Raw genomic sequence first — 25,875 nt, forward strand, 5'->3', positions numbered from 1 at the left:
CTCTCCCAAATCTTTGCATGACTGGCTCCCCCTGACCATTCAGTCCCCCTGCAAGCGTCACCTCAGAGATATCAACCGTGGCTATTCCAACTACAGAAGCCAGGGTTGGTCTCTCTGAGGTCATGCTTGCAACAGTTATCTTGTAGCAAATGACTTTGCTTCTTTTTTGTTTTAGGTTTTGACACTATCTGAAAATAGTTATTTTTCTTGTTTATTGTGTTTCCTCACTGTTGAATGTAAACTCCATGAGACCACAAACTTTGTTGTCTTACTCATTGCTGTACCCCCAGAATGCAGGTTCCCGGTGTGGAGTCTAGGGAGCTGAATAAGTGTTGGTGAATGAATGCATGAAGACATGGGCCATCTTCCCTGCCTGCTGGTTAGCTTCCTCAGACTAGCACTTGGCCCTTGAGAGCTTGCCCAATGGTGCCACCTCCTTGAGCTCCATGGTGCATAAGTTTTCAAGGCCTACCAAGGTGACAGGCCAGAACAGGTTAGAAGGCTTTTCTCTCTTCCCAGTTAACATCTGTGCATTTATCATGGGCCTTCTAGACCAATTTCCCTTCCCACTTTTGCTATACAATCCCCAGTGATGACTCTGGTGAGTGACTTTGGGGTTTGTTTATTTATTTGTTTTGAGAAAGAGTCTCCCTCTGCCACCCAGGCTGGAGTGCAGTGGCACGATCTCAGCTCGCTGCAACCTCTGCCTCCTGGGCACAAGTGATCTTCCTGCCTTAACCTCCTGAGTAGCTGGAGCTGCAGGTATGTGCCACCATGCCTGGCTAATTTTTGTATTTTTTGTAAAGATGGGGTTTCACCAGATTGCCCAGGCTAATCTCGAACTCCCAGGCTCAAGCAGTTTGCCTGCCTCAGCCTCCTAAAGTATTGGGATTACAGGCGTGAGCCACCACGCCCAGCCAACTTTGGAGTTTATTAGGAAAGTATCAGAGCAACAGAAGACCTGAGGTGTAGACAGAGGAAAGGTATGACTTTGGGCAAGTTAATGAGATTCTGTGACACCCAAAGTCACGCCTCAGCAATAATCCTAATGGGTTGGGTTGGGATGGTCATGTATGTTTGAAGCCATGAGTGGTTTATTGCCTATGAAGGAGCTTAGAGAAGGCAAAGTGTTCCACCAATGAGAGGTGGTGATGGTTGTGTTGATGATGGAGTTTCAGGTGGCGTAAGAGGAGGAGGGCAGTGGGAGCTGGCAGGTGTTGTCCCCTCTGCATGGAGCATGCTGTGTTTCTGTCCATGGAAATGATCCACAGAGTGGATTCAGAAGAGCTACTGAGTCTACTGAAAGGCCTCCTGGGTCTTGCAGTGGATCTGACCCTTTATCACACCTCAGTCCACCTCATGGCCTCTCTTTCCCCATGGACACACAGCAGGTCCTGAAAGGGGGATGTCAGCAGCATCCAACATGAATCCCTCCTCTGCCTGGCCCTGCCCTGGGCCCTCCACCAACATGCTTCTTTCTGTATTCCTGTCACCTGAAAAAGGAAGAGGGCATGACCAAGTCATAGGGATGCCATGGGAGAGAACCTGTTATGTCAGGAGTATTGGTGAGAGGGCCTGGTGTTGATTTCAGGGGTAGAGGTTGGCTTGTTGAGGACACATCTACTTTACAGTCACGGGTACCTGAGAGGATGGCGTCCCCGGTGCTTCACCCGTCTGTGCCCAGCTTTGTGAAGTTGGGGAGGAAAGGGATGAGACTTCCTGCTCCTTGCCCATGTGTTGCTGGCACAAACACAGAGTTAGGGTGAGGTTTCATCACAGTGCAGGGGTGAGGGGAAAATGAGCTGGGAGATGGGGGTGTGTTAGTTAATTTGGAATCATTGCCAGAAACTGCACATCTCCTTGGCCATTTGACTCACAGGTGTGTGCCCAGTGGGAGAGGCAGGATGACTCGGAGACTGGGACCCAGAGCCTTAAAGCACGTGTTAATTCTTGGGAGTAAGGAATGAGTGGGCCCAAAACAACCTCTTTACGATGTATGACATGTTCTTCTGGCATGTACAGTATATATTACACTTGTTACTTGATCAATACTAAATATTTCTTAAATTTAGTGTTGTCATAGTGATAGAGATTATTTCCAAACTTTATGCCCTAAAATCCTCTATTCTGCTACCCCCTTACATATTCTCAGGTAGTCGTGCCTGACTCCAAAACTTTGTTGCAGTCATTCTGAATTTTTTTTTTTTTTTTTTTTTGAGGAGCAAATATAGCTCTGTTCAGCTTCCGGCTGCAGCGGAGATTTCTGCCAAGATTTTCGGCACACAGCTGAAATATGTTTTGTATTTTATGAGCTTTGGCTCATCGTGGAATTAAATAGCACTAATTACATGAATATAGACCAGCAAGGGAGACAACTGTTCACTTCCTGATTTTCCAGGGAATTGAGAAAGAAGAGAGGGGGTACAGGGACAAGAGGGGCCTGGAGTGAGGCGCTCCCACTAGATGTTGGTGACAACAGAAGCACTGTCATTTGGCTGAGTGAGCTCCAAATAGCATGCTCCCCCGCAGTGCCAACGTTTGGTGGGATTATGGGCTTCCTCAAGTGAAGACTCTGTGGGGCTAGAAGGTAGGTGGCTGAGCTGTTGGGGAGGCTGTGACAGGGGCTGGTGGGGGTGGCCAGGCCTTTTAGGAGTGGAGGGGTGGCTGGAGAGTTGCTGAGTCTCAAGGATCTGAGTGTATGGACTCTCGACTTGGTTTTTCCAGAACTTTGCGTGTATTATTATCATTTCTAAACCCACTGACTGTTTTTACAGTTAGAAAAGTTTAGCTAGAGATTCCACACCAGTCTGCGGAAGGGAATATTTCCATTTCTTTTTCTTACTTGCTAAGGGTAGGAAATGAAATGGGTCAGATTATGCTGGCAGAGTCAACCTGTCGAGGGGTCTAAATTAAGCCCTTGGGTGGGCGGGGGAGTTTCAATGCTTGGAAGCCTCCTGCTGGCCTCCTGCTGTGGACTGAGGTCCTCAGAGGCCGGAAGAAGCAAAGGCCCTTCCTGGAAAGATCAACTTGCTTGTCAGGCTCAGTGAAATGGACCAACACCTGAGCTGTTAAGAATGTGCTTGGTCCTTTTTATCTGAGGGAGAAAATAGACTCCAAAGCATGTGACTTATGTCCACTTAACAGATGAGTACCCAGAGTTCTCTGAGGGCAGGCTGTGGAATTCAACCCTGGCAGGCGCTCCTGAGGCTCCCCACAACCTAGATTCAGGCAGCTAAAAAGGCAACTTAAGCAAAGATGCAAAGAGTCTTTGGAGAGAAACTTCAGCACCAGCTTTTTGTCTCCCAGTGAACACCACCCCCGGATGTTGTAATCATCACATCACGTGGCTCTGCCCTGCACCTCCACAAAGGCCGTTTGTGGAAACTTCCCAGTCTCAATGATGGCCTGTGTTCTGTGAAGCCACAACATTTCACTCTCACTTCTGGATTTAGCACAAGAAGAAACTGGGTGATCTCTCTTCCCCGTCCTATTTCCAGAAACACCATTTTATAGATGGGGAAACTGAGGCAACAAGAAAGAAGGGCTGTCACTTAGCAGGACGTGTCTGGTTAGAATGACCATTCCTGATGCCTATAGTATCCTCGGCCATGGCGATTCTGAGAGGAGGCTTTTATGGGTGACACTGGCTGGTGCATGACTGGCTGTGAGCTAAGAACGTCCCACTTCTTCCCTTGACCATGAAAGGAGAGCAAGGAGCTCATTTGGGTGAAGACCACTGAATGTGGTTTTGCCTACTGGGGCCAGGCCAGAGCAGCTGGAGAGGCTACAGGGAGTGTAGGTTAGAGTGGCAGGCAGGGATGCAGTGAGCCTCCTGTCCTGATGAAAATGTCAGCTGGGCAAGCCTCAGGCCACATGCATGAAACAGGGATTCCTGGAGAGGTGACTATCCCCAGCCTGTGGTGACCCCCAAGCCCCTTTTCTGTGGCCACAATGTCCACCCAGGTCTTGAGGCAGCAGAAGTGACAGCAAGTCTCCCTTTGCTGCAGCTTAGCAACTTTCCATGGTGTCCCCCCATTTCTGTGCACTCAGAGGCCAGTGGATCCCTTTGGAGACCAGGAGACAGCACCCGTGGACAGACCCTGGATAGAGTGTTCCTCATGGGCTGGGTAGGAGACAGTGATCACATAGGTGCCAGGCTGTGCCATTTTGTAGAGCAGGTCTTGACACCAACTCCAGCTGGGGCATCTGACTCCAAATTCCTGGCTGGACTGTTTCTTTAAGTGAGATGCTGGAAAGAAGTTGAGGATTCTATCCTCCCCAAGTCAGGATCCTATTGAGAGTGCTGTGTTTTTAAAGTCTCGCTGCCACACTTGGAGTAAAGAAAGCCATTGCCTAGCGACTCCCCCACCCCGAGGCACAGTGCCTGGAATCTCAAGGCGATCTCCACGAGATAATGGAGAGTTTCACTTGGGGCTGCCTGAGCCTCGGCTAGAGCTCCTGCTCGACTCTGCTGGGAACGGCAGACTTGGCCAGGGAGATGTGGTTTTGTACCCTGAGGGAACACCCTCCAGGCCAAGGACAAGGAGTTCTGGGGGGAGGGAAAGGAAGGAGGGCATGGAAACCATGGATAAACGCCTCAGAGTTCCAGCTGGGACCTGATCTCTGAATGGAGAGGCTCACAGGCTCAGCCTCCTGCAGAGGCTTCTTCCAGGCTGGGTCCAAAGGCTCTGTCCATGGTAATCACATCTCCTCAGCCCCTTTTAATAAACTAGGAAGTAAGGATGAAGGGAGCCCTGCGTAACTGAGCTTGGTGCTGGATTTCCCCGGGACCGGGCTTGTTGCCTGGCGGCGCCAAGACTCTACATCAGTGCCTGGCCCTCTATCGCTCCCTCTTCCCCATCTTTTATACTTTTCTCTAGCCCTCCCACTAGTCATCAGTTTCACAGTTCCCATCTCAGAATAGAAGCAGAGGCAGAGGGAAACACACTGGAAGGAGGGCTCCCATGGCCCCTGCTGGACTGCTGCTTTCTGACCGCACGAAGCCCACCCACACTGAGACTGTCCAAAGCCAGCAGTGACCTTCTCTTGGGAAAACAGTTGCTTTGACTTGACTTTTCCTCCTAGTGGTAGTGATGGGTTGTGCTGTGTCAACCCTACCCTCTGGCTCTTTCCTTTGATGAATGTGGCACTCATTTCTGAGATAGCCAGCAACAAGGGGCAGGGGTGACAGTGAAGGCCGGGACGGATGGAGCTGCAGTGAGGTGGCCAAGTACATGGGGTCAGTTGTCTATCACGGGCCCCAGACTGTAGTGAGCTGCATGATTGGGCCCTAGATGGGTGTAAATAGAATTCTCCAGGGAAAGATGTAAAATAATTCATGGCTCCTACTTCTAGAATCCAAGAGTTGAAAGTAAAAACAATGCAGACATGAAAAAATACCAATGTTACTGAAGATGCTATTCTGAATGCATGGATTGCGGATTGGGGTAGAAATCTACAAATAGCGTGTGTCCATTTTGTTTGCATGGATCAATGAGTGTTTAGAGTTTCTTAGATGAAATGGAAATGAGGCCTGTTGCTGCTCCCCAACTCCCTCACTGCCCTCAGCTGCACACACACTTGCCTCCCTGGGCCCCAAACTTGGAAATGGCCATCGAGCAGGAAGATTTCTCTATCCTGTATATGTTAGCTTGGACGTCTCCTCTCTCTCTGGGCTTGGCTATTTGCCATCTGGCTTTGGGAATAAGGGAGGGGGATGCTGACATCTAAAGAGAGCTCTTCCTAGGGCCAGAGCCTGATGTACCACAAAGAACAGAGACCTGCAGCCCCCCAGCACTAGGTTTGAATCCCAGCTCTGAGTTGCAGTGAGCTTGCTATGTTTCTGCCTGTGAGTTAGGGTGAGGCTAACTGTTGTCATACACAAATCCACAGTTTCAGTATTATCACAGTAAAGGTTTCTTTTTTGTCTGATGTTCCTGGTTGGTGCACAGATCTTTCATCTTGAGGCTCCACCATCCTATAGGGCATCAGGGTCCTTTTTATCCAGCTGGGTGGTGAAAGAAACTGTAGAGAAGACACACTTATTTCTTCCCTGCTTTGGCATGGAAATGTTACCATAGCCTTGCTATTCACACAGTCACACCTGAATACCATGTGGAAATGGAGAGGCTGGGAAATGTCATCCATCGCTGGTGGCCACCTCTCACTGACTTCACACCGTCAGCCTCAGGCATAGGGAAGAGCATGTTTTTTGTGAAAAGTTAGCTTCCTGTTCCCAACCCACCTACACAATTGAGATGAAATGACCTGTTGTACAGTGTTGTAGGAAGGACTAAGGGAGATGATGAAGTTCTGGGTTTCTAATAGGAGCTGGGAAGGGGAGGAACTGCAGAGCTTGCCAGTGGGACAGCTAGAGGGGCCTCAGCCCCTGGAGAGCCGGGACACTGTTTTTTTGTTTTTGTTTTTGTTTTTGTTTTTGAGATGGAGTCTTGCTCTTTCACCCAGGCTGGAGTGCGGTGGCGCGATCTTGGCTCTCCGCTGCAACCTCTGCCTCCCGAGTTCAAGTGATTCTCCTGCCTCAGCCTCCCGAGTAGCTGGGACTACAGGCGTGTGCCACCATGCCCAGCTAATTTTTCTCTTTTTTTTTTTTTTTAAGTAGATACGGGGTTTCACCATATTGGCTAGGCTGGTCTCAAACTCCTGACCTCAAGTGATCCGCCTGCCTCGGCCTCCCAAAGTGCTGGGATTACAGGCATGAGTCACCGCTCCCGGCAGGGACACTGTTTTTTGCTCTGGAATGTATCTACCCTTTGCACCCAGCCCAGAACTCCTTATGTGGTATGTACTCCATCAATAGTCATTGGCTGAATACATGAGTGCATGCTGACTGCTAGCAACTGGCATCTCCTGCATTGTGGCTGTTTTCTGTTGTTGTCTGTTTTCTATCTGCAATTTTATTTTCAGGCTCAGCTTCTTCTATTCAACCAGGTCCATACTGATTTCCTTTGCTGCATAGGACGGTGGGTCTCAAAGTCCAGTTTGCTAACACAAGACAACTTTTTATGATATTCCAGCTGGTGGACCGGTTGGTCTCTATGTAAATCATATATGAAAGATGTAGTTTCTCTGATGCATTTGAACTCATGTTTTAAAAGGGAAAAATGGAGTATTTTAAGTATTTATAAGCCCTGGTTTAGAAGAGGGTACAGCCACTTTTTTTTTTTTTTTTTTTTTTTTGAGACGGAGTCTCGCTCTGTCGCCCAGGCTGGAGTGCTATGGCCGGATCTCAGCTCACTGCAAGCTCTGCCTCTTGGGTTCACGCCATTCTCCTGCCTCAGCCTCCCGGGTAGCTGGGACTACAGGCGCTGCCACCTCGCCCGGCTAGTTTTTTTGTAGTTTTTAGTAGAGAGGGGGTTTCATCGTGTTAGCCAAGATGGTCTCGATCTCCTGACCTCGTGATCTGCCCATCTCGGCCTCCCAAAGTGCTGGGATTACAGGCTTGAGCCACCGTGCCCGGACGGGTACAGCCACTTTTTTAGATTGGTCCCTGTTTGAACTGACTGGCTCAAAAATTTACTTGAAGCACCAAGATTTACTTTGTACTTTAGCCGTACGTGATACCCACTGCCATCTCATATACTCTGCTATGGAGCATTCCTTCATTCATTTATTCACGTGTTTCCAAACATCTATTATATACCTACTGTGTTTCAGGCTCTGAGCTTGGAACTGGAGAAAAGAGGGGTAAAATATAATCCTTGTCCTCAAGGAGCTCATATTTTTAGACTAGGGGATAGCATCAGTGGATAAATATAACAGAGTTTGTAAAATGTGAGACTCTGGTGGCACTGGTTCCTGCACTAATATATAGTAGGGGCATCTTAGACCAGAGGCTTGATCAGAGAACGCTTCGTTTGAACAGTGAGTCTAACTCAGGGCACGGAGGCGTGAATTGGTGAAGACTTCCCAAGAGCGTTGCTGGTGCAGCTCCTAAGGCAAATGCTCGGCAGATAGGGAAGTGTTGTGTTTGATTCTGAAAGTTGGTACGTACACATGCACACACATGCACACACACTCAAACGTCACCTGGGGTTATGCCTCACTATATGTAAAACCATAGTTTATCTCTGTGGGCAGTGGAAGGCACAGATCTGTTTGGCTTGCTCACTTGAACCCATGGAATAATAGTGTATTAAAGAGGTTGTGGTGGGAGACACTATACTCTTTGGGATTTTTCTCTGTATGGGTTAGGATTCTTATATTAGCAAGTGCCAGAAAACCGAACCCAAACTGGCTTCTGCAAAAGGGGAATTTTTTTGAAAGTACAGGCATAGAGCTGGTTTCAGTGGACACAATTGAGACATTTATAGGATGTCGTCAGGCCTGGGACATAGTACTCTCTATCCTTTGGCTTAGTTCTGCTCTTCTCACTACTTTGGCTTCATTCTTCCAGGCTCCTGTCCCCTGCTCCCACCCCTGTGATTACAAGATGGCACCAGCAGTTCTTAGGCCCTTGCTTCTCCACGGTCACATCTGGTGGAAGAGCTAGAACTTTCTCCCACAGTATCCCCATCCACAGCCTGTTGCTTGTCAGAGACCTGATTTAACCAGTTTCTCATTGCTGAGCCAATCACTCTGCCCTCCCCACCCCTGTTCTGTGCTGAGTGGCTCAGGCTCTGAACCACAGGTGGAGTCAATTCTAGCAGAAGTGTTTGGGCTGAGAGAAGGCAAAGGCACAGATGCCCAGAGGATAAATGAATGACAGCAAAAACAATAGGTATGCACTGTCTCTGAAAGTGTGTTTCAAATTTTTTTGACCATGACTGTATTAGTTGGGCTTCTTCAAAGAAAACAGAACCAAGAGGATATATGTGTGTGTGTGTATGTGTGTGTCCGTGTGTGTCCGTGTAGAGACAGAGAGATTGATTTAAGGAATTGGTTCACACAATTTTGGAGGCAGCAGGTTCAAAACCTGTAGGGTAGGCCTGTAGATGGGAGACTCAGAGAAGAACCAATGTTGTATCCAAGTCCAAAGGCCATCTGCTGGTGGAGTTTCCTCTTGCTCAGAGGAGGCCAGTCTTTTGTTCTATTCATGACCTTCAACCGATTGGATGAGGCCCACCCACATTATAGAAGGCATTCTGCTTTATTCAAAATCCACTGCTTTAAATGTTAATCTTATGCCAAGACACCCTCCCAGAAACTTCCAGAATAATGTTTGATCAACTATCTGTGCACTGTGGCCTAGCCAAGTTGACAAATAAAATTAATCATCCCAGGGACCCAGTTACATCACACATATTTACACCACACTCAATATGTACTTTGCTATATGGGTGGGTAAAACAAAAGTCTCACCAAACAGTGCTTATCTTTTCTATGTGACATACTAATATTTTCTCTTCTATTTTATTTCATTAAGAAGAGCACCTGGTCAGGTGTGGTGGTTCACGTCTATAATCCCAGCACTCTAGGAGGCCGAGGCAGGCAGATCACTTGAGGTCAAGAGTTCGAGACCAGCCTGACCCAACATAGTGAAACCCCATCTCTACTAAAAGTACAAAAATTAGCCAGGCATGGTGGTGGGCACCTGTAATCCCAGCTACTTGGGAGGCTGAGGCAGGAGAATCACTTAAACCCCTGGGAGGCAGAGGTTGCAGTGAGCCCAGATCACACCACTGCATTCCAGCCTGGTGACAGAGGGAGACTCCATCTCAAAAAGAAAGCACCTGTGACTCACCTAGTTCATGGTGTGTTGTGACATGAATTTTGAAGTGCTATCCTAGGACACATTTTCTGAGAATCCTATTACCCCATAGCAAAAGGTCTGAGGACCAGGCCTCTGTCCAAGGGGCCAGGGAATGTATTGTGAATAACCAAGTGAGGCCTGAAGAGCTCAGCTCTCCAATGTCCAAAGTGACTGTGTAGGACCTCCGCCAAGACCTGTACTTGTTCATGCCTTGGTTTCCTTATTTATAGAGGGCATACTTATAAATACCTCATCTACCTAACGGATTGTCATGAACAAGAAATGCAGAACAAGGTAATATCCATGAAACACTTTGTAAACTCTACAGTAATTTCACAGGGTAATTGCTATTTTAAACGACTCTGTAATAACTTTCCTTTCTACCACTCAGGAATCTGAGAGGATGGTGCTATTTCATGAAAATTAGTTTCAGTTCTTTGAAACTTGCTGCCTAAAACAAAGACAGCCCCAATTTCTTTAATCAAAATGATGATCAGCCTCTATAAATGAGTCCCATCTCCCACGAGACTACTCAGAATTAAAATCTGATTTCAAAGAAGGGAAAACTGTGGCGTGTTTGGGTTGGGTTTGGGGGGTCTTTCAGTTCTCCTGCCTTCTTACCCACCCTCCGTAGTTCAATGAATCCTTTGGGGCAATCATGAAGCTTATTTGGTCCCATTACTTGCCTTTGAGAATCAGAGTTGGGCCGAATGTAATTTCCAATACTTGGTTTTGACACTAGCTAAATGGTGACTTGAGAGCGAAATGGTGGGTAGGTCCTGAAATTGGGGTGGGGGTTTCCTAGGTTGGGGTTACCGCTTACAAGAATTGACGTCCTGGAAGGGAAACCCCCCCTGGAAACTCTTGCTTTGCCAGATTGGATCAGCCTTAGACAGCTCGGGGAGGCAGGGGGCTGGTGGCTCTGCATATCTGTGTGTCCCAAGCTGGGGAGGGGTCACCTCTGTGGTGGTGCCTTGTGGGGTCTTTGGTGAGGCAAGCTGGAGCTCACATCTTATTTTCCCCCTTTCTCTTCCATTTCTCTTATTTGTTTCCTAATCAGTCCCTTTCTCGGTGTGTAAAATGAGAGGCTGGTTATTCCCAGTACATATTATTGTTTCTGTGGGCCCCCCTCCTCTCTGGGTATAGTAATCTCACCATCCCCAGATGAGGCGATAAGTGTTTGAGATGCATAACTGTGTCTCATTTCAGTGCCTAATAGAAGATGCAGAATGAGCCATGGCACCTTTCTGCTCAGTAAATTCATAATTATAGGATTCTTCGTCTCGCCTCTTGCAGACTAGAGAGCTGTTGATTGGCCATGGGTCCATGTGTGTGTACAGTAAGGCAGGTTGTGGGGTAGGCACACTTTCTCCAGCATATGGCACGTTGTGATACAGAGACTGTGCGAAGTTCCCTCCTCAGAAAAGTTGGTGGCTGAGCCCCGACCTGCACCTGCCTGTCTGAAAGGGGGATTATCAGCCCTCTGGAATTTGGTTGTTGGCAGAGATGCTTTGAGAGCCCTGTTAGCCAGCAGAGCATACGGTGCCCAAAGAGCAGTCTCTTTCAGACAAAGGCTGGAAGCAGCTGCTGGAGTGAGTTCACATAAAGTCAGAAGAGAGGCCGGGGTGGTGGAAAGAGTATGGGACGGACAGTGTGAGACCCGATCTTACACCATCTTCAACTCAATGTATGACCTCTTGCAATTTCATCTGACCTCTTGGATTTCAACGTCCTTGTCTCTAAAATCAGGGATTGGGAAACACTAAACTGGATTATCCCTTTCAGATAAAAAACGTATAGATTCGTCTTTGATAGGAATTTGACTTTGCACAAGAAATTCAAGATGAACCATCTTGACTCTTCATCACTCATCTTGAGATGTACCACCGAGTACCATCTCATTATCATAATCCTAATCTTTCTAATCCTATTTTAATCTTGCTAACGATAACAATGACAGCAACTATCATTTCCTAAGCACTTAACTGTGCTGGGCAGAGGCTCTATGTGGCTGCTGCTTTACAGTCATTAATACTTTCAGAGGTAAATCACAGAACTCACCTGATTGGTGTTATCTACCAGCTTAGCCCCTGAGGGTCAGAGAGGACTTTGTTTTTCTCCTGATACTGGTAGGTGATATCCCAGGATTTCTGTTTGGGGCTTACATGAGTTAACAAGGGCTTCTAAGTGCTCTGTCTTCTGGGCTCTGGAATTGTGCATTTCTAGAAAAGTATGGATTTTGCAGTGATTGAAACCTGGACTTCAAACCCAGTTCTGCTACGTATTAACCAGTGTCCTTGAAGAGCTAAAATTTCCTCACCCGAAACAGGAATAAGACAATTCTGACCCCAGGGAACAGTAGTGAGGATTACGTGAGCCAAGCTATGTGAAAGTGTTTGCACGGGCTCTGGGGTGCAGTAAATGCTCCACAGATATTCCTCTATGCTTCCAGCCCCTCTTTCTGCCAGTCAGGAAATAGTTGTTGAGCCTCCTCTATATGTCCAGCTATGAATGTGTTGACAAGCCAGACAGACCAGCCCTGCCCTTGTGGTGCTCACAGACCCTCAGGTCCAAACTCTCCTTCTGCAAAGACTAAGGCTAAATGGAAAGAGAGAGGCTCCTCTCTGGGGCCTTTGCTCTTTTCCTCTACAATTTCATTTCTTTCTTCAACACTTTGCATTTCAGTCTCAACTTGCCAGTGATATCCTGGCAAGGCTGAAGCTCTCTCTTTTCAGCCTCATCTTCCACCTGATTCATTCGTGAATTGTGTTCTCCAGACATACTCTTCCATGTACACACCCTCATGTGATATGCCCATGCTTCTGCTATGTAGGCCCCTCCCCTAGAAGGCCTTTCCCTTCGTGCTCTGCCTGTCTTCTCCAAATTCACGGCTCAGCCCGAATTCCATGCCCTGCCCAAGGCCTCCTGCAGCCTGCTCCTTGCTGTCTCTCACCCCAACTTAGAAGTCTTCTTCCTCCTAGGAACTTCCAAAGCACTCTCTTGTATGCCACGTGACTTTTCATCATGCGCATCAGTTCAGGTTCTGGTGGTATTGGCCTGATGTGACTACGCGTTCTTTGAGAGTCTGATCCTTGGGCCCCACAGCATCTCACACATTTTGTGCGTGTTCTGAGCAAACATTGACCACATAGGTGAATGAATGAAGGCCCTTGGCTTGCAGCACCACTCTTGGTTGTGGTGTGCTCCACTAACCAGTCTTCCTCCTCGGATATTGACTGGAGAAGACCTGTGCTTTTCATTAGTTTGCTGACTGACAATGCAAAGTCTTTATTTGGTTTTCTTCCTTCTTCTCTTGGTTTCCATCTAACCTAGTGTTTGCTCCCTGCTGGGGAATTTTCTATTGCTTAGTGGTCTACCTCTTCTCATTCTCCACTTTTGAGGTGTTTGGGGGTGAATGAGAAAAATTCCGCAGAGCTGAGATACCCCCAGATAGGATGTTGGCAATTCCTGCCCTGAATTCTCCCAAACTGGAAGAAACATAAAGCTGTCCAATGGGGACACACACAGGAAGCATCTTGAGTAGAAAGAGACCCTCAGGATGAGAGGTGATCTTGTTCCCTGGGGATTTTTGTATTTGTTTGTTTATTTATTTGCTTGACCGATTATTAAAACATTTTTTCTCTCCCTTTAATGAAAACCTCTCAGAGGAGGCCCCGCTAGGGGAGGAAGCCAAGATCTGCCTTGTTAAAATGACATTAGGGCTCAGGGCTGGGCAGCGAACCCACAGGACCTGGTTGCCACCGCAGTGTGAAGAGACTGAGGATGTGGGTTTTTAATTTGGCCTCTTCATTCAGCAGAGGAGGCACAGAGGAAAGTTTCTCCTGCAGTAGTAGGTACGGACACGGATAACCAGAGGTAGTGGCTGTAATGGACAGCCCCCACAAAGGGATCAACCTTAACTTTTCTGCTGCATTTCACAGGGACCACGGTATAGCCCCATCTGTGCAAGGCTGGGGTGAACTGAGATGGTTTAGCAGTTAAGATTGTGAACCTGTGCACATTTACACTACTCATATTTGGAGCTACTCTACCACTTATAGCTGTGCAAGTTACATGACTTCCCTAAGCTTGCTTTCCTTAGCTGTAAAATGTGGATACAATAGGATGTACTTTGGAGGTCTACCAGTCAGGGTCCCAGCAGGTAATAGACAGCACACATAAATTTGGTCCTTTGAGAAAAAGTTAATAAAGAGGCTGTTCATAAAAGTGTCGCTCTTTAAGAGGCAGTGTAGTATGGGGGGATAGTAATAGTGAGGTCCCCATTACCACCTCTACGGCCAGATGGGGTCCAGCAGGAAGTGGTTCACAGAGCCTGGAGATGGAGAAACTGTGTGCAGAGGCCTGCTGTGGGGAACATGGGACAAAGCTTGCAGCCAGTGCAAGCAGTCCCGCCTCCTGCCCTCCCTCCCTCCCTCTTCTCCTGCAGCCAGTCTTTGCGGATGCTGCCTGCTGGTGGCACCTGACCCGGGTGACAGTGCTGGACAGTGTCTGACACAAATTCAGGCACTCAGTAGATAATGGCTGTTGATCATGATCATCATCATCATCACTGCTATTATTATCATGTCATTATCATCACCACCATTATCATTACTGATGTGTCCTCCTGGGGCCGCTGCCAGCCGGCTCTGACTGTGTCACATGCCTGTGGTGGGGGTCGACTCAGTCAGCCTCCAGTACCCTCCTAGTGCAGTTCTGCTCAGTGTGTGCAGAACATTTTGAAAGTCCAGGCAGATAAGCTGTGGGGTGAAATGAAGCTGCTGGTGCTGTTATCCAGCTCATAGTCTTTCCTTTTTCCAGTAGGGGAGACTGCATTGCTGAGTCCTGGCCCTCCAAGGGGACGACCGTGCCTGAGTGCTGCTGTGCCACTGGGACCCGCCTCTGCCATGAAAGCCATGCCCTGGAACTGGACTTGCCTGCTCTCCCACCTCCTCATGGTGGGTATGGGCTCCTCCACTCTGCTCACCCGGCAGCCAGCCCCGCTGTCCCAGAAGCAGCGGTCATTTGTCACATTCCGAGGGGAGCCCACCGAGGGTTTCAATCACCTGGTGGTGGATGAGAGGACAGGACACATTTATTTGGGGGCTGTCAATCGGATTTACAAGCTCTCCAGCGACCTGAAGGTCCTGGTGACGCATGAGACAGGGCCAGACGAGGACAACCCCAAGTGTTACCCACCCCGCATCGTCCAGACCTGCAATGAGCCCCTGACCACCACCAACAATGTCAACAAGATGCTCCTCATAGACTACAAGGAGAACAGGCTGATTGCCTGTGGGAGCCTGTACCAAGGCATCTGCAAGCTGCTGAGGCTGGAGGACCTCTTCAAGCTGGGGGAGCCTTATCATAAGAAGGAGCACTATCTGTCAGGCGTCAACGAGAGCGGCTCGGTCTTTGGAGTAATCGTCTCCTACAGCAACCTGGATGACAAGCTGTTCATTGCCACGGCAGTGGATGGGAAGCCTGAGTATTTTCCCACCATCTCTAGCCGGAAACTGACCAAGAACTCTGAGGCGGATGGCATGTTCGCGTACGTCTTCCATGATGAGTTTGTGGCCTCGATGATTAAGATCCCTTCGGACACCTTCACCATCATCCCTGACTTTGACATCTACTATGTCTATGGTTTTAGCAGTGGCAACTTTGTCTACTTTTTGACCCTCCAACCTGAGATGGTGTCTCCACCAGGTTCCACCACCAAGGAGCAGGTGTATACATCCAAGCTCGTGAGACTTTGCAAGGAGGACACAGCCTTCAACTCCTATGTAGAGGTGCCCATTGGCTGTGAGCGCAGCGGGGTGGAGTACCGCCTGCTGCAGGCTGCCTACCTGTCCAAAGCAGGGGCCATGCTTGGCAGGACCCTTGGAGTCCATCCAGATGATGACCTGCTCTTCACCGTCTTCTCCAAGGGTCAGAAGCGGAAAATGAAATCCCTGGATGAGTCAGCCCTGTGCATCTTCATCTTGAAGCAGATCAATGATCGCATTAAGGAGCGGCTGCAGTCCTGTTACCGGGGCGAGGGCACGCTAGACCTGGCCTGGCTAAAGGTGAAGGACATCCCCTGCAGCAGTGCGGTGAGTCCAGGGAGGGCTGTGGGCGGGGATGGTTGGGAGTGTAGGATGAGAACCCCAGCCTTGTAGCCCCCATGGGGTGTGTATCATCCTTCCCCTTTTGCAGATGAGGCGAGTATATCCCATCCCATTTCTGAGTCTCATTGGACCCAGAGTGTCACCAAACATTCTGCAACTATGACATTGAGTGTATAAGAGTCAGAGTGGGAACTAAAACATAAATTCCTTCAGAGTACTCTCCTCTGCCCCATATTGGCTCACTGGTTATGAGGGGGAGTGCTGGAAATAGGTAGGAATTGTGTCAAATGGATGTCGTAGGGACTGGGCATGACTGGAGTCTAGATCACAGTGTGCTATAGTGCAAGATGTGTACACGCCCTTTGTATTCACCAAGCCTGCAAATAACCTTCCTGGGAGCTTAGAATAAAACCACAGGGTAGGGGAAGAGGAGAATGTGAGGAGTCATCCTATATTTGGGATAGATATGGAATTTCAGGAGAGGTGTGTTTTTAGCCCTTTGTATGTCTTTAGGAAATGCTAAAATGAGAGCATAGTCAGGTAAGAGTGCAGTGAACACATAGAGAAAGCAAAGCTAACTTAGAAAAGGGACAGGAAGGGACAAATCGTGTTTGTTGAGCATCTTCTGCATGCACAGTGCCTTAGAGGAGACGTGAGAAAGTCAGGAAGCAGCCCAAGAGCAGCATGGGACGATGGGAGAGCTGCGGGGAACCAGAGGGAGAGCAGCAGAAGGGTTGGCTTAGGGGTCTTTGCATGGCTTGTGGGTATGGCCTTGCTGGGTGACCCCAGGTGAAGCAGGGGACACAGACTCTTGCCTGTCATAGCCTAGCTCATGTGTGCCACACCATGAAAAGCATCTGCCTTCTTGTGGCTGGACTCTGTTCCTCTTCACAGTGGTCCTGTTTGTTCACAATCATTCTTTGGGTGACTTGGAAGGCTCAGCTATCAGCATCTTCTGTGCTCTTGTCCTTTTCCTTTTGTAACTGTGCATTTTAAATATTATGAACCTACTTTGAGAACATCAATTCTGTGATTTTAATTTGGGGAGAAGAAGAAAGGAAAATGTATCCATCAGACAGAGTACACATCCATACTGATGTGATTCTTGACTCCTTAAACTTTGGTGGAGTTCCATATTAGGAAATGTATTTTGGTTGTTTAAAAAAGCATTAGTTTCCTTTCATAAAGTATAACTATATGCCAGGCAGATCTCAGAGGGGACTGGCACCCTCCCCAGCCAGATTGTAGAGAGGCCATCACTCCAGTTTGGGATTTGGGTTGGAGGTAGGGAAGAGGGAGGAGAAAGATGGTGCCCTGGCATTAGGCTCAGACTGTTTTCCACTGTCAAGTCTTCCAGGCAGTGGGCCGGCTGAAACTAAAAGATGTCATCTCTTCTTGGAGGTTTTGAAAAGCCAGGAGTCCCCTGATGTCACAAAGGAAACAGGAGAGGTGCTGTGGACCAAGCAGGGCAGGCAAAAGTTGACAAATCAGAGCCAGACCAGAGAATGGAGGGGACTCCACTGTATCTACTGAGCCTTCCTAGCAGGTGACTTAACCTTTGGGAATGCCTCCTGGAGCCCTCTGTTTAGGGCAGTAGTGGAGCCACTTAAGAGAGTCCAAGAGACAGGCCTATGAACTTGTGGGGGCATGGAATGCTCCCAGATGAAGGCAGGTAATGATAGAGGCTGTGCTGGACATATGTCTATAATGCACTCAAACATGGGTCTGTGGTGAGATGTATTAGAATGTTGGTGTTCAGAAGGCCCTTCGAGAGCCTTGGCCTAAAACTTCATTTTACATTGAGCACCTTGAGACTCAGCAAGGTGAATGAATTGCCCAAGGTCACACATCTTAGGAGTGAGTGACAGAGCCAGCAATTGAAGAGAATCCCCCTTACCTGTAGGACACCCACACATGCATACATGTAATAAATTCCCCATGAGCATGCACACATATGCAGGCCTGTTAGAAGATGGCAAGTTTAGGCCATGTACTTACTAAACAACAACTAGTTCTTTTGAGACCAGAGGGGTTGGCAATCTCTGACAGTTTCCTGTAGAAAACTTGCTTCAAATCCTGACTTTCTGGGTGATGCTCTTGGGAGAAAAATCAGCTGCAGGGGTCTGTCTGGCTGCCCGTGGGCAAGTGTTCATGCTGCCCTTGCTTCCTGCCACAATACAAAAAGCCAAGTTTATCATGGAAGTCTGCAGAGCTGCAGGTCCTAACACCATGTGGTGGCCTTGGAGAGAACAGAGGGGAAACAGCTTTGCAAGACAGACTAATGCCAGGATGGGGAGTAATGGAGCCAGATAACAAGCTTTTGATTTTTCTTTTAATTAGCCCTTTCAAGTTACAGGCAAGTTCAGGGCCGAGAGTAGAAAGGAGGAGGCCAGAAACTCTGCACAGGGCCGGGGCTATCTCTCCAGCCAGTCTGAGAAAGGCCAGGCTGCCGTTTAATGCACAGTATCAGTTTCCTTTGATTGGGCAGATACCTGAGTTCCTGTGCTCCAGCATTCATTTGGAGTCAGCTCAGACCACATGTGTTTCATGCAACATCAGCCAGGCCAGGCTCTGTGTTGCCACGATGGCACCATTTGCAAACCCAGCTCTTCCTCAACCCATTTACAAGGTTGTTGGGTTAGTTTTCCTGTTCCCTTCCAGCCTAGAGGTGGAGGATGAACAAGATGGACTCTGGAGTTCTTTTTTGTCATGGAGTCTGACACTCCCTTGAGCCCTGTGAAGTGGGAACTCAGTCCCAGATGACCTCTGTCCTGTGGTGTTCCTGTTGTAGGAAGATGGCAGAGGGCAGGGCAAGGCCCAGGAGGTTGGCTTTTAGGACTTGTGTTTTGTAGGGCAAGGGGTCCCCTGTGGGTTTTATCATAGTTGCAACTCTAAAAACTTGAAGAAGGGATTTGACTAGCAGTGAATATCGACTGTGATCCAGGCTGTACCAGCTCTCTAAGTTAGAATGCTCCTCCCATGGGGCTCTTCAGGCTTTTCTAGCCCTTTTCACATCCTGAGATCCATATTCTTCCCCCTGAACTCATGCCTCCAGAACTCAGAGCCGGGATCCACGTAACTCCTGGGTCACCTGCCTCCTTCACAAGGTCCCAGCACCTGCTTTGGCTGTGTTCATTCAGGGGATAGGAAGGAATGGGAAGAAAAACCCCTACTACAAGGCCCCTCGTGCCAGGAAGCATCCACAGAGCACTGGACAGGCCGAGGCCTGAGGGCTGGGCAGAGGGAAAAGTCTTGGGCCATGGGGGTGGAACCTGCTGACCCACAGCCCCCAGAGAGCTCGACAGTGCCTCAACTTCAGGTGAATCAGGTAAGGCTGGCCGTGCTCCCATCGGAGATGAGGGCTGGTTGGTCAGAAGTGGCCTCCTCATGGGAATGTGTTGCTGTGGACATAAACAGGCCTGTTGCAAATGCACATCCCTGAATGGGCACCAGGTGTGGAAGCTGGGGAAACAGCTGGGGCTTTCTGGTGTCAGTGGAGGGTGGGAGCAGCAGCTTCCACCTTTGCCCTCTGAGCCGTGCTTTACCCCTGTCCTGGCTTTCTCCAGCCTGGGTGGAGAGAGGTCTCCCAAAACAAGTGGGTTAGTATCTGCAAGTAACTCTAAGGATCTCATGAGGACACGGGTATGAGGGGGTCCTAGAGGGTCTGTCAGGGCCCCAATTTGTCTTGGGACTCAGAAGACTAGAGGTCAAGCTAATGAGCACTCATGTGGGGAATGGCAGTGATTTCCTTTCTGTTTCTGTGGCTTATCCTTGGTGCATCTCTATCCTCAGCCCCTTTGGAAGGCTGCCATCCAGGCTCCCTGAGACCGCCTGTCTGCAGAGCATGTGACAGACAGTAAGGCTGAGGAGCCCACACCTGTGGCCTCTGTCATGTGCCAGGGCCTTATGCGGGAGAAGGCGATGGCTCTCTGTCCTTCTCTGGGGGGGACCTGACAGTCCTGACTTGGAGTGGGCAGCTGGCTGGAGAAGATGCTGGGTTTAACCAAGCACCTGGCATCTCAGAATTCCCCAGGCATAGGGTTATCTATACCTTCTCTCCTTTCTTCAGCCTCCTGGGGCAACCTCATCCAACACTAATGAACTAACGCCTCCAAATAAACTAATGAATGGCGAAACATGTATGGAGCCCTAGGAAAGGGCTTGGCAACGCACTCCCTCCTGGTGGATATCAAGCATCGTAGAATGGCATCTGTCTCCAGGAGCCCACACAGTGGAGGCGAGAGATGCACACCAGCAGGTCATTATGGCCTGGGTGATGGGAACAATGGCTGTGGTCATGGGAGTGACTGTCATTCACTCCACTTCATTCTTCCCTGACTTTGAAACCGATTGAGCCATGGGTAAGGGAGTCAGATAGTCTCGGCCATAGTACCGATTAGGTGGTGTGGAGAAAGGTGGCATGCAGTAGGTGCAGAAATCAGCTTCTCAATCTCCCTGTCAAGCTTTGACCTGAGTGTCCTTCAACTAGAAAATCTGGGTCCTTGGAGCAGAAACTATTATCCAGCATCACTGACTCACACCTGTCAAACCCCAGTAGTGGGAGCAGAGGGCAGAGGCTTCCCGCCTGTCTGGAAATAACACACTGGAGTTTGCATGGTACTTGATGGTTAACAAGGGCTTTCACACACCTTTTCTTCTCCCGATACTACTGTAGGATAATGGAAGGGCAGGCATCCTCTGCAGTGGAGGGAACAGAGGAACAGAAAACTCAAGTGTTTCACTCAAGGTCATGTCATTAGTAAACTGAAAGCTGTTCTGTATCCTAATTCTCAGCTTGGTGCTCTTCCCGTGGTGTTTCACAAGAGTGTTCTAGCGGTGTCTGGAGTAGGCAGTTCATGGTGCCGGGATTGTCTGATATTGGGGGGTAGTTGTGATCCGGGGCCCTAGAGTGCTGAGTGCCAGTGGAAGTTCCCAGTCACTGCGAGGCAAGAAAACCTCTCACCTTTCCAGAAACCTCTCGTTGAGAACCATTGTGAGACCCAGCTTCCACTTGACTCTGGGGTTTACCCACCAGCCCTGTGCAGTCCCACAAGGGCCACACAGGCACAGGAGATGGAGCTTTTCCTTTTTAACTCAAAGCTCCCCTTCCTGCACTGCTGTGTGCATGACTGGGTGGCGACAGAGGTCTCCTTCCACGTGCCATTCCTTTGACTCACTGGTTTCCTAGGCATGGCAGTCCTGAGCAGGAGACAGGGTCACCCCCTTGGACTCGGGCTGGCCTCACGTCCCAGTCTGGATGGTCACTGAGGTTGATGTGGCGCCTGAGATCCTGAAACTCCACGAAAGTGAGCATCCGGAATGGCCAGGCAGGCATCCCAGGCTCCAGGGCCTGGCTTCTGCAGGTCTTCTTGGGGTGTTTTCTTTTCCCTGTCAGCAGGAAGCACAGGGCTCAGACTCGATGGGGTTGTATCCGGTTGTTTATGGCATTAGACAAGGCTTGCTCTTTCTGCTCAGCTCTTGTCCTCTCTAGACCGGGAACTCCTCCTCTTCCCTGCACCACCCCTCCTCTCTCATCTCCACTACACTTGCCACACACACCGTGGTCCATGCCACACTCATGTCCCAATAAATGCACGCATCAAAAATCTCACACAGTGGTCTGAGTGCCCACCTCTCATGGCCCATGACCCTGTACTCCAGATTTCTTATTTAGCACTGGGTGCCTGACATATCACAGCCCCAATCTTTATAGAATCAAGTCTTCCCACTCTCTCTTGGAGATGGCTCCTGTCTCAGGTATTTAGGTGAAAGGCCCACCCACCTGCCCCTTTTTGGCCAGCAGGGTTTGCAGTGAAAGTCCCATAGTGTGCATGCATGGTGCTTTGTGTGACAGGTGGCTGAACCCTGGGGGATATGCTGGGTTTGGCAGGAGCAAAGTTAAGGCTGGCTTCCTAGGCTGGATGTACTCCCCCAGGATGCCCACCCTGGAGGCCACTGGGTCAGTGGGGGGTGAGGCAGGACCCAGGAGTCACACAGACTGAATTTTAACACAGACGGCTGCCAGGAGAGCTCAGCACAGAGTTAGGGTTGAGGATGTGGGGTCTCACAATACTAAGAGGCGGACTGCATGTCATGAGCCCAAGCACAGTGGTGTGCACACCTGTAGCACACCCACGTGCACACACCCATTCTCTCTGTCCTTGATGTCTGTCCTCCTCATTGCTGTCTGTCTGTTGCTTTCTCTGCTTCTCTCCTCTTGCTCACTCACTCACACTCCTGGTGCACAGTCCTCTCTTAGCCTTTCTCTGTCTCCCTCTTTCTGTGACTTGTTCTCCCTCACCCCACACACTCTGTTCAGCAGCAAGTACAGTGAGATTCCTCTCTCTCTCACACACACACACACACGCCTCATGCAATATGAGATAGTCCTGCCAAAATGGGAAGCCGGACCTCTTGTTCAATGGGCACATAGACCAGCCCTACTTAACAATCCAGATCTGGATTTCTGGGCCTTCCTTTCAATTCCTGTCATCCTCACAGGGTGGCGTCTTGGCCGGGTTACTGGTCTGGGAGTCCGGATCTTTGGATCTCAGCCAGTCCCAGTTTGTGAGATGTCACTGGGCAAGCAGTTTCCCTCTTGCTTTGAATCACACATTTTATCTTCAAGAAGGAGATGATAAAAAAGTATCCTTTTAATAAAGAGTACGGAAGCTCATAAGGAAAGAGAAATATACAGATCTTAATAGACACACACAGCCCCTTATATTCATAGGACACTCTAACATCTTCATAGTGTCATCCTGTGTCTCCTCCTTTAGTTATAATAACCACCCAAGGGGACAGAAAGGGGCATAATAATATTGCAGTGATTTCATGCTTAGAATTTTTTTTTCTTCACCAATACCTGCTTTTGAGAGATTTGGGCTGTGCTTAAATCAGGTGTGATGTTTGGTATCTCAGGCCCTAGGATGTGCTCCAATTGCCTTTATTATTATTATTTCCCTGTTCCCCTTCCCCTCCTCTTCCTTTTTCTCCTCCTCCTCTTCCTCCTCCTCGTCTTCCTCCTCCTCCTCCTCCTCTTCCTCCTCCTCCTCTTCCTCCTCCTCCTTCTTCTTCTTTTGAGACAGTGTTTCACTCTTGTTGCCCAGGCTGGAGTGCAATGGCACGATCTTGGCCCACTGCAACCCCTACCTCTCAGGTTCAAGCGATTCTCCTGCCTCAGCCTCCCGAGTAGCTGGGATTATAGGCGCCCGCCATCACGACTGGCTAATTTTTGTATTTTTAGTAGAGACAGCGTTTCACCATGCTGGCCAAACTGATTTCAAACTCCTGACAGGTGATCCACCCACCTCAGCCTCCCTCCAATTGCCTTCCTTTCTATATAGCGCAGATTACGAATGATAAGAGAATGCATTTGGACAACAAGACACGTTTTGAGCCAGTGCTTGCTGCTGTTACCTTCATGTGTCCCTCAGTTTTGTAAGGTGGAAGGGAAGGACTGCACATCACCACCTCGGGCTTGTTTCTTTTATCAAGAAAGTCAGTGGAGAGAAGGAAAAAGAGACAACTGAGAGAGCTGTTCTCCATCCAGCCTCTCAATTTACATGTTTTCCCTAGTGTGTGTGGCCCTATGGGCGTGAAATGGGGTCAGTGGGAGAGAAGCAGCCCACTCCCTTCCCTGGTCTCTGTGTCATTACTGTGTCTCTGTCAGTGTTCCAAAATATAATGGGATTTGTTCAACTGATTTATCCCGCATGCAGGCAACATTACCCAGACCCACACCCAGACCCAAGGAGCAAGAGAGGAAGATACATGGCCATGAGAGTGGGGCTAATAAAATTTATTTCCACTAACGAGGGAATGACCTACCCCATAACTCAGCCTGGGGAGCAGGGCCACTGCTTCCCAGCACCCACCAGAAAACACACAAACTTAATCATCATGGCATTCCTCACTTCAATGACAGCCCTTGTGGCAGCTGAGGCTGCCTGTCACAGACTCTGGGAGGGAGAGTAGGATTTGGGATTGATGGACTGGTAGCATGGGATTTATCTGCCCCTGACAGGTAGCCACTGGGGTTCTCTGGAGCTAAACTATAAAAGGAGAGAGGTGGCATCCCAGTAGGTTTTGGTTGTTACCGTTCGCAATGCTGAGACGCTTCCCTGGGATTTCCCATGGGTCTGGTATTGGTTGCTAAACCAGCCCCCAGTGATAATGCCGTCTGCAGAATTACAATTCTCTTGGTAGACTAGCCTAGAGCTCTGGCCTGTCCAGACTATTCCCAGGTCATTGTGCCATGGCCCTATCTGCTTCTCAGAGAGAAGAACATGAGGCTCTTGGCAGCTAAGCTAATGAGGAGAAGGTTATGGGTTCAACTCTTAGGATTCTGAGCTGAAGCTTGTCTTTGGCTGCTATGCTCAGCAACACCTAGAAGGGGTGCATTGCTACAGCTCGCTATTGGTTACAGCCTGGCCTGCAGAATGTGTGCTTGGCTTAATGCCCCTCTCCAGGGAAAACTGCTCAATTTAGTGACATTAGTTCCCTATTAGAAGGATAGTTTGTTTTCATGATGAATGGAAGATCACTTAGATATCTGGTGGGCTTGGGCCACAGATGGTCCCAAAACACACATAGAAACTTCAAAATGAGTATTGAAAGAAGCATTGCTTTTAGCAAATGGCTTTCATCATTCCATAGGTAGTTAAATGCATTCATTTAATAAATATTTGCATCAAAATCCCCAGCCCCACCTCCTAAAACACAATGACTTTCTATTCTGTTTTCTGGTCTGCTCTCCTCCTTTTTGAGATGCCCAGAAGCAAAGCTCTTGGTTCTTGAGAACTGGGGCCATATGATAGTCCCCACTTATCCTTGGGAGATGCATTCCAAGTCCCCCAGTGGATGCCTGAAACCGCAGATAGTCCCGAACCCTATATATACTGTGTTTTTTCCTATGCATACTGTCATGGTTTGGCTATGTCCCCATCCAAATCTCATCTTGAATTCCCATGCGTTGTGGGAGGGACCTGGTAGGAGGTAATTAAATCATGGGGTCAGGTCTTTCCCGTGCTATTTTTGTGATACTGAATAAGTCTTACGAGATCTGAGGGTATTATAAGGGAGTGTTTCCCTGCACAAGCTCTCTCTTTTTGCCTGCTGCCATCCGTGTAAGACATGACTTGCTCCTCCTTGCCCTCTGCCATGACTGTGAGGCCTCCCCAGCCATGTGGAAATGTAAGTCCATCAAACTTTTTCTTCCAAGTCTCAGGTATGTCTTTATCAGCAGTGTGAAAATGGACTAATACACATACATACCTATAATGAAGCTTAACTTATCAATTAGGCACAGTAAAAATGAACAGTAATAATAATCATAAAATAGAACAGTTGTAACAATATACTGTAGTAAAAGTTGTGTGGACATTATCTCCTCTGTCTCTCTCTCAAAAATTTCTTATTGTGCTCTACTCTCCTATTTTTGGACAACAGTTGATCTGTAGCTGCAGTAACTGAAACCATGGAAAGTGAAGCCAAGGATCGGGGGAACTGCTGTAATTTGTTGGGTTGTTTTTCCAACCCCAAGACACTTTTCTATAAGCCCCTGCAATGATGGGTTTGTCTAACTGGGTTATTGTGACTGTGGCTTGCTGGCTCTCCCTCTGTTTCTCTTATACATTCGTTTTCCCTATAATCTCATTGAAAAAGACACCAGGAAGAATCATTCTGAGATGAAGCATTAGTAACTGAGTGTATGAGCCCTCACTCCAGCACTTTTTCCGTGGCCTGTGCTCACAATCAGGGTGCAGGGGTCAACTTTCACCTGTTATAGGATTTTTCTGGCTTGCTTTCAAGAGACTTCAATCTCATAGGGCCAGTGTGGGTCATGTGCCTGAAGGTCACGTGTCTGAAGGCAGACCTTCCGGGGAGGGCTAGAAGTCATAAAAGAGAAAGTTTAGGCATTACAGTGAACCAATCAGAGGATTGGATAGTCAGGTCTTTTTGATTTCTTCTTTGTTACAGAACTCATCACTCAAGCATATGGAAATATCTTATAGAATAATGGCCTTTCTGAGGAGCTAAACCTAAGCCCACTAG

The 25,875-nt window shown here is 48.6% G+C and overlaps 1 protein-coding gene across 3 annotated transcripts in view; it reads left to right on the plus strand.

Moving 5' to 3' along the window:
* The window catches only part of PLXNA4 (plexin A4), a 522,503-nt gene that overhangs the window by 124,045 nt on the left and 372,583 nt on the right, over nucleotides 1-25,875 (plus strand). For all 3 annotated transcript variants that reach the window (XM_030933216.1, XM_030933215.1, XM_010367886.2), the window contains one exon: nucleotides 14,531-15,804. In XM_030933216.1, coding sequence (XP_030789076.1) covers nucleotides 14,531-15,804 — 1,274 coding nt within the window. The remainder of the gene's footprint in view (nucleotides 1-14,530; nucleotides 15,805-25,875) is intronic.

Source organism: Rhinopithecus roxellana, chromosome 6 (assembly GCF_007565055.1).
Source record: "Rhinopithecus roxellana isolate Shanxi Qingling chromosome 6, ASM756505v1, whole genome shotgun sequence".
Classification (NCBI taxonomy): Eukaryota; Metazoa; Chordata; class Mammalia; order Primates; family Cercopithecidae; genus Rhinopithecus; species Rhinopithecus roxellana.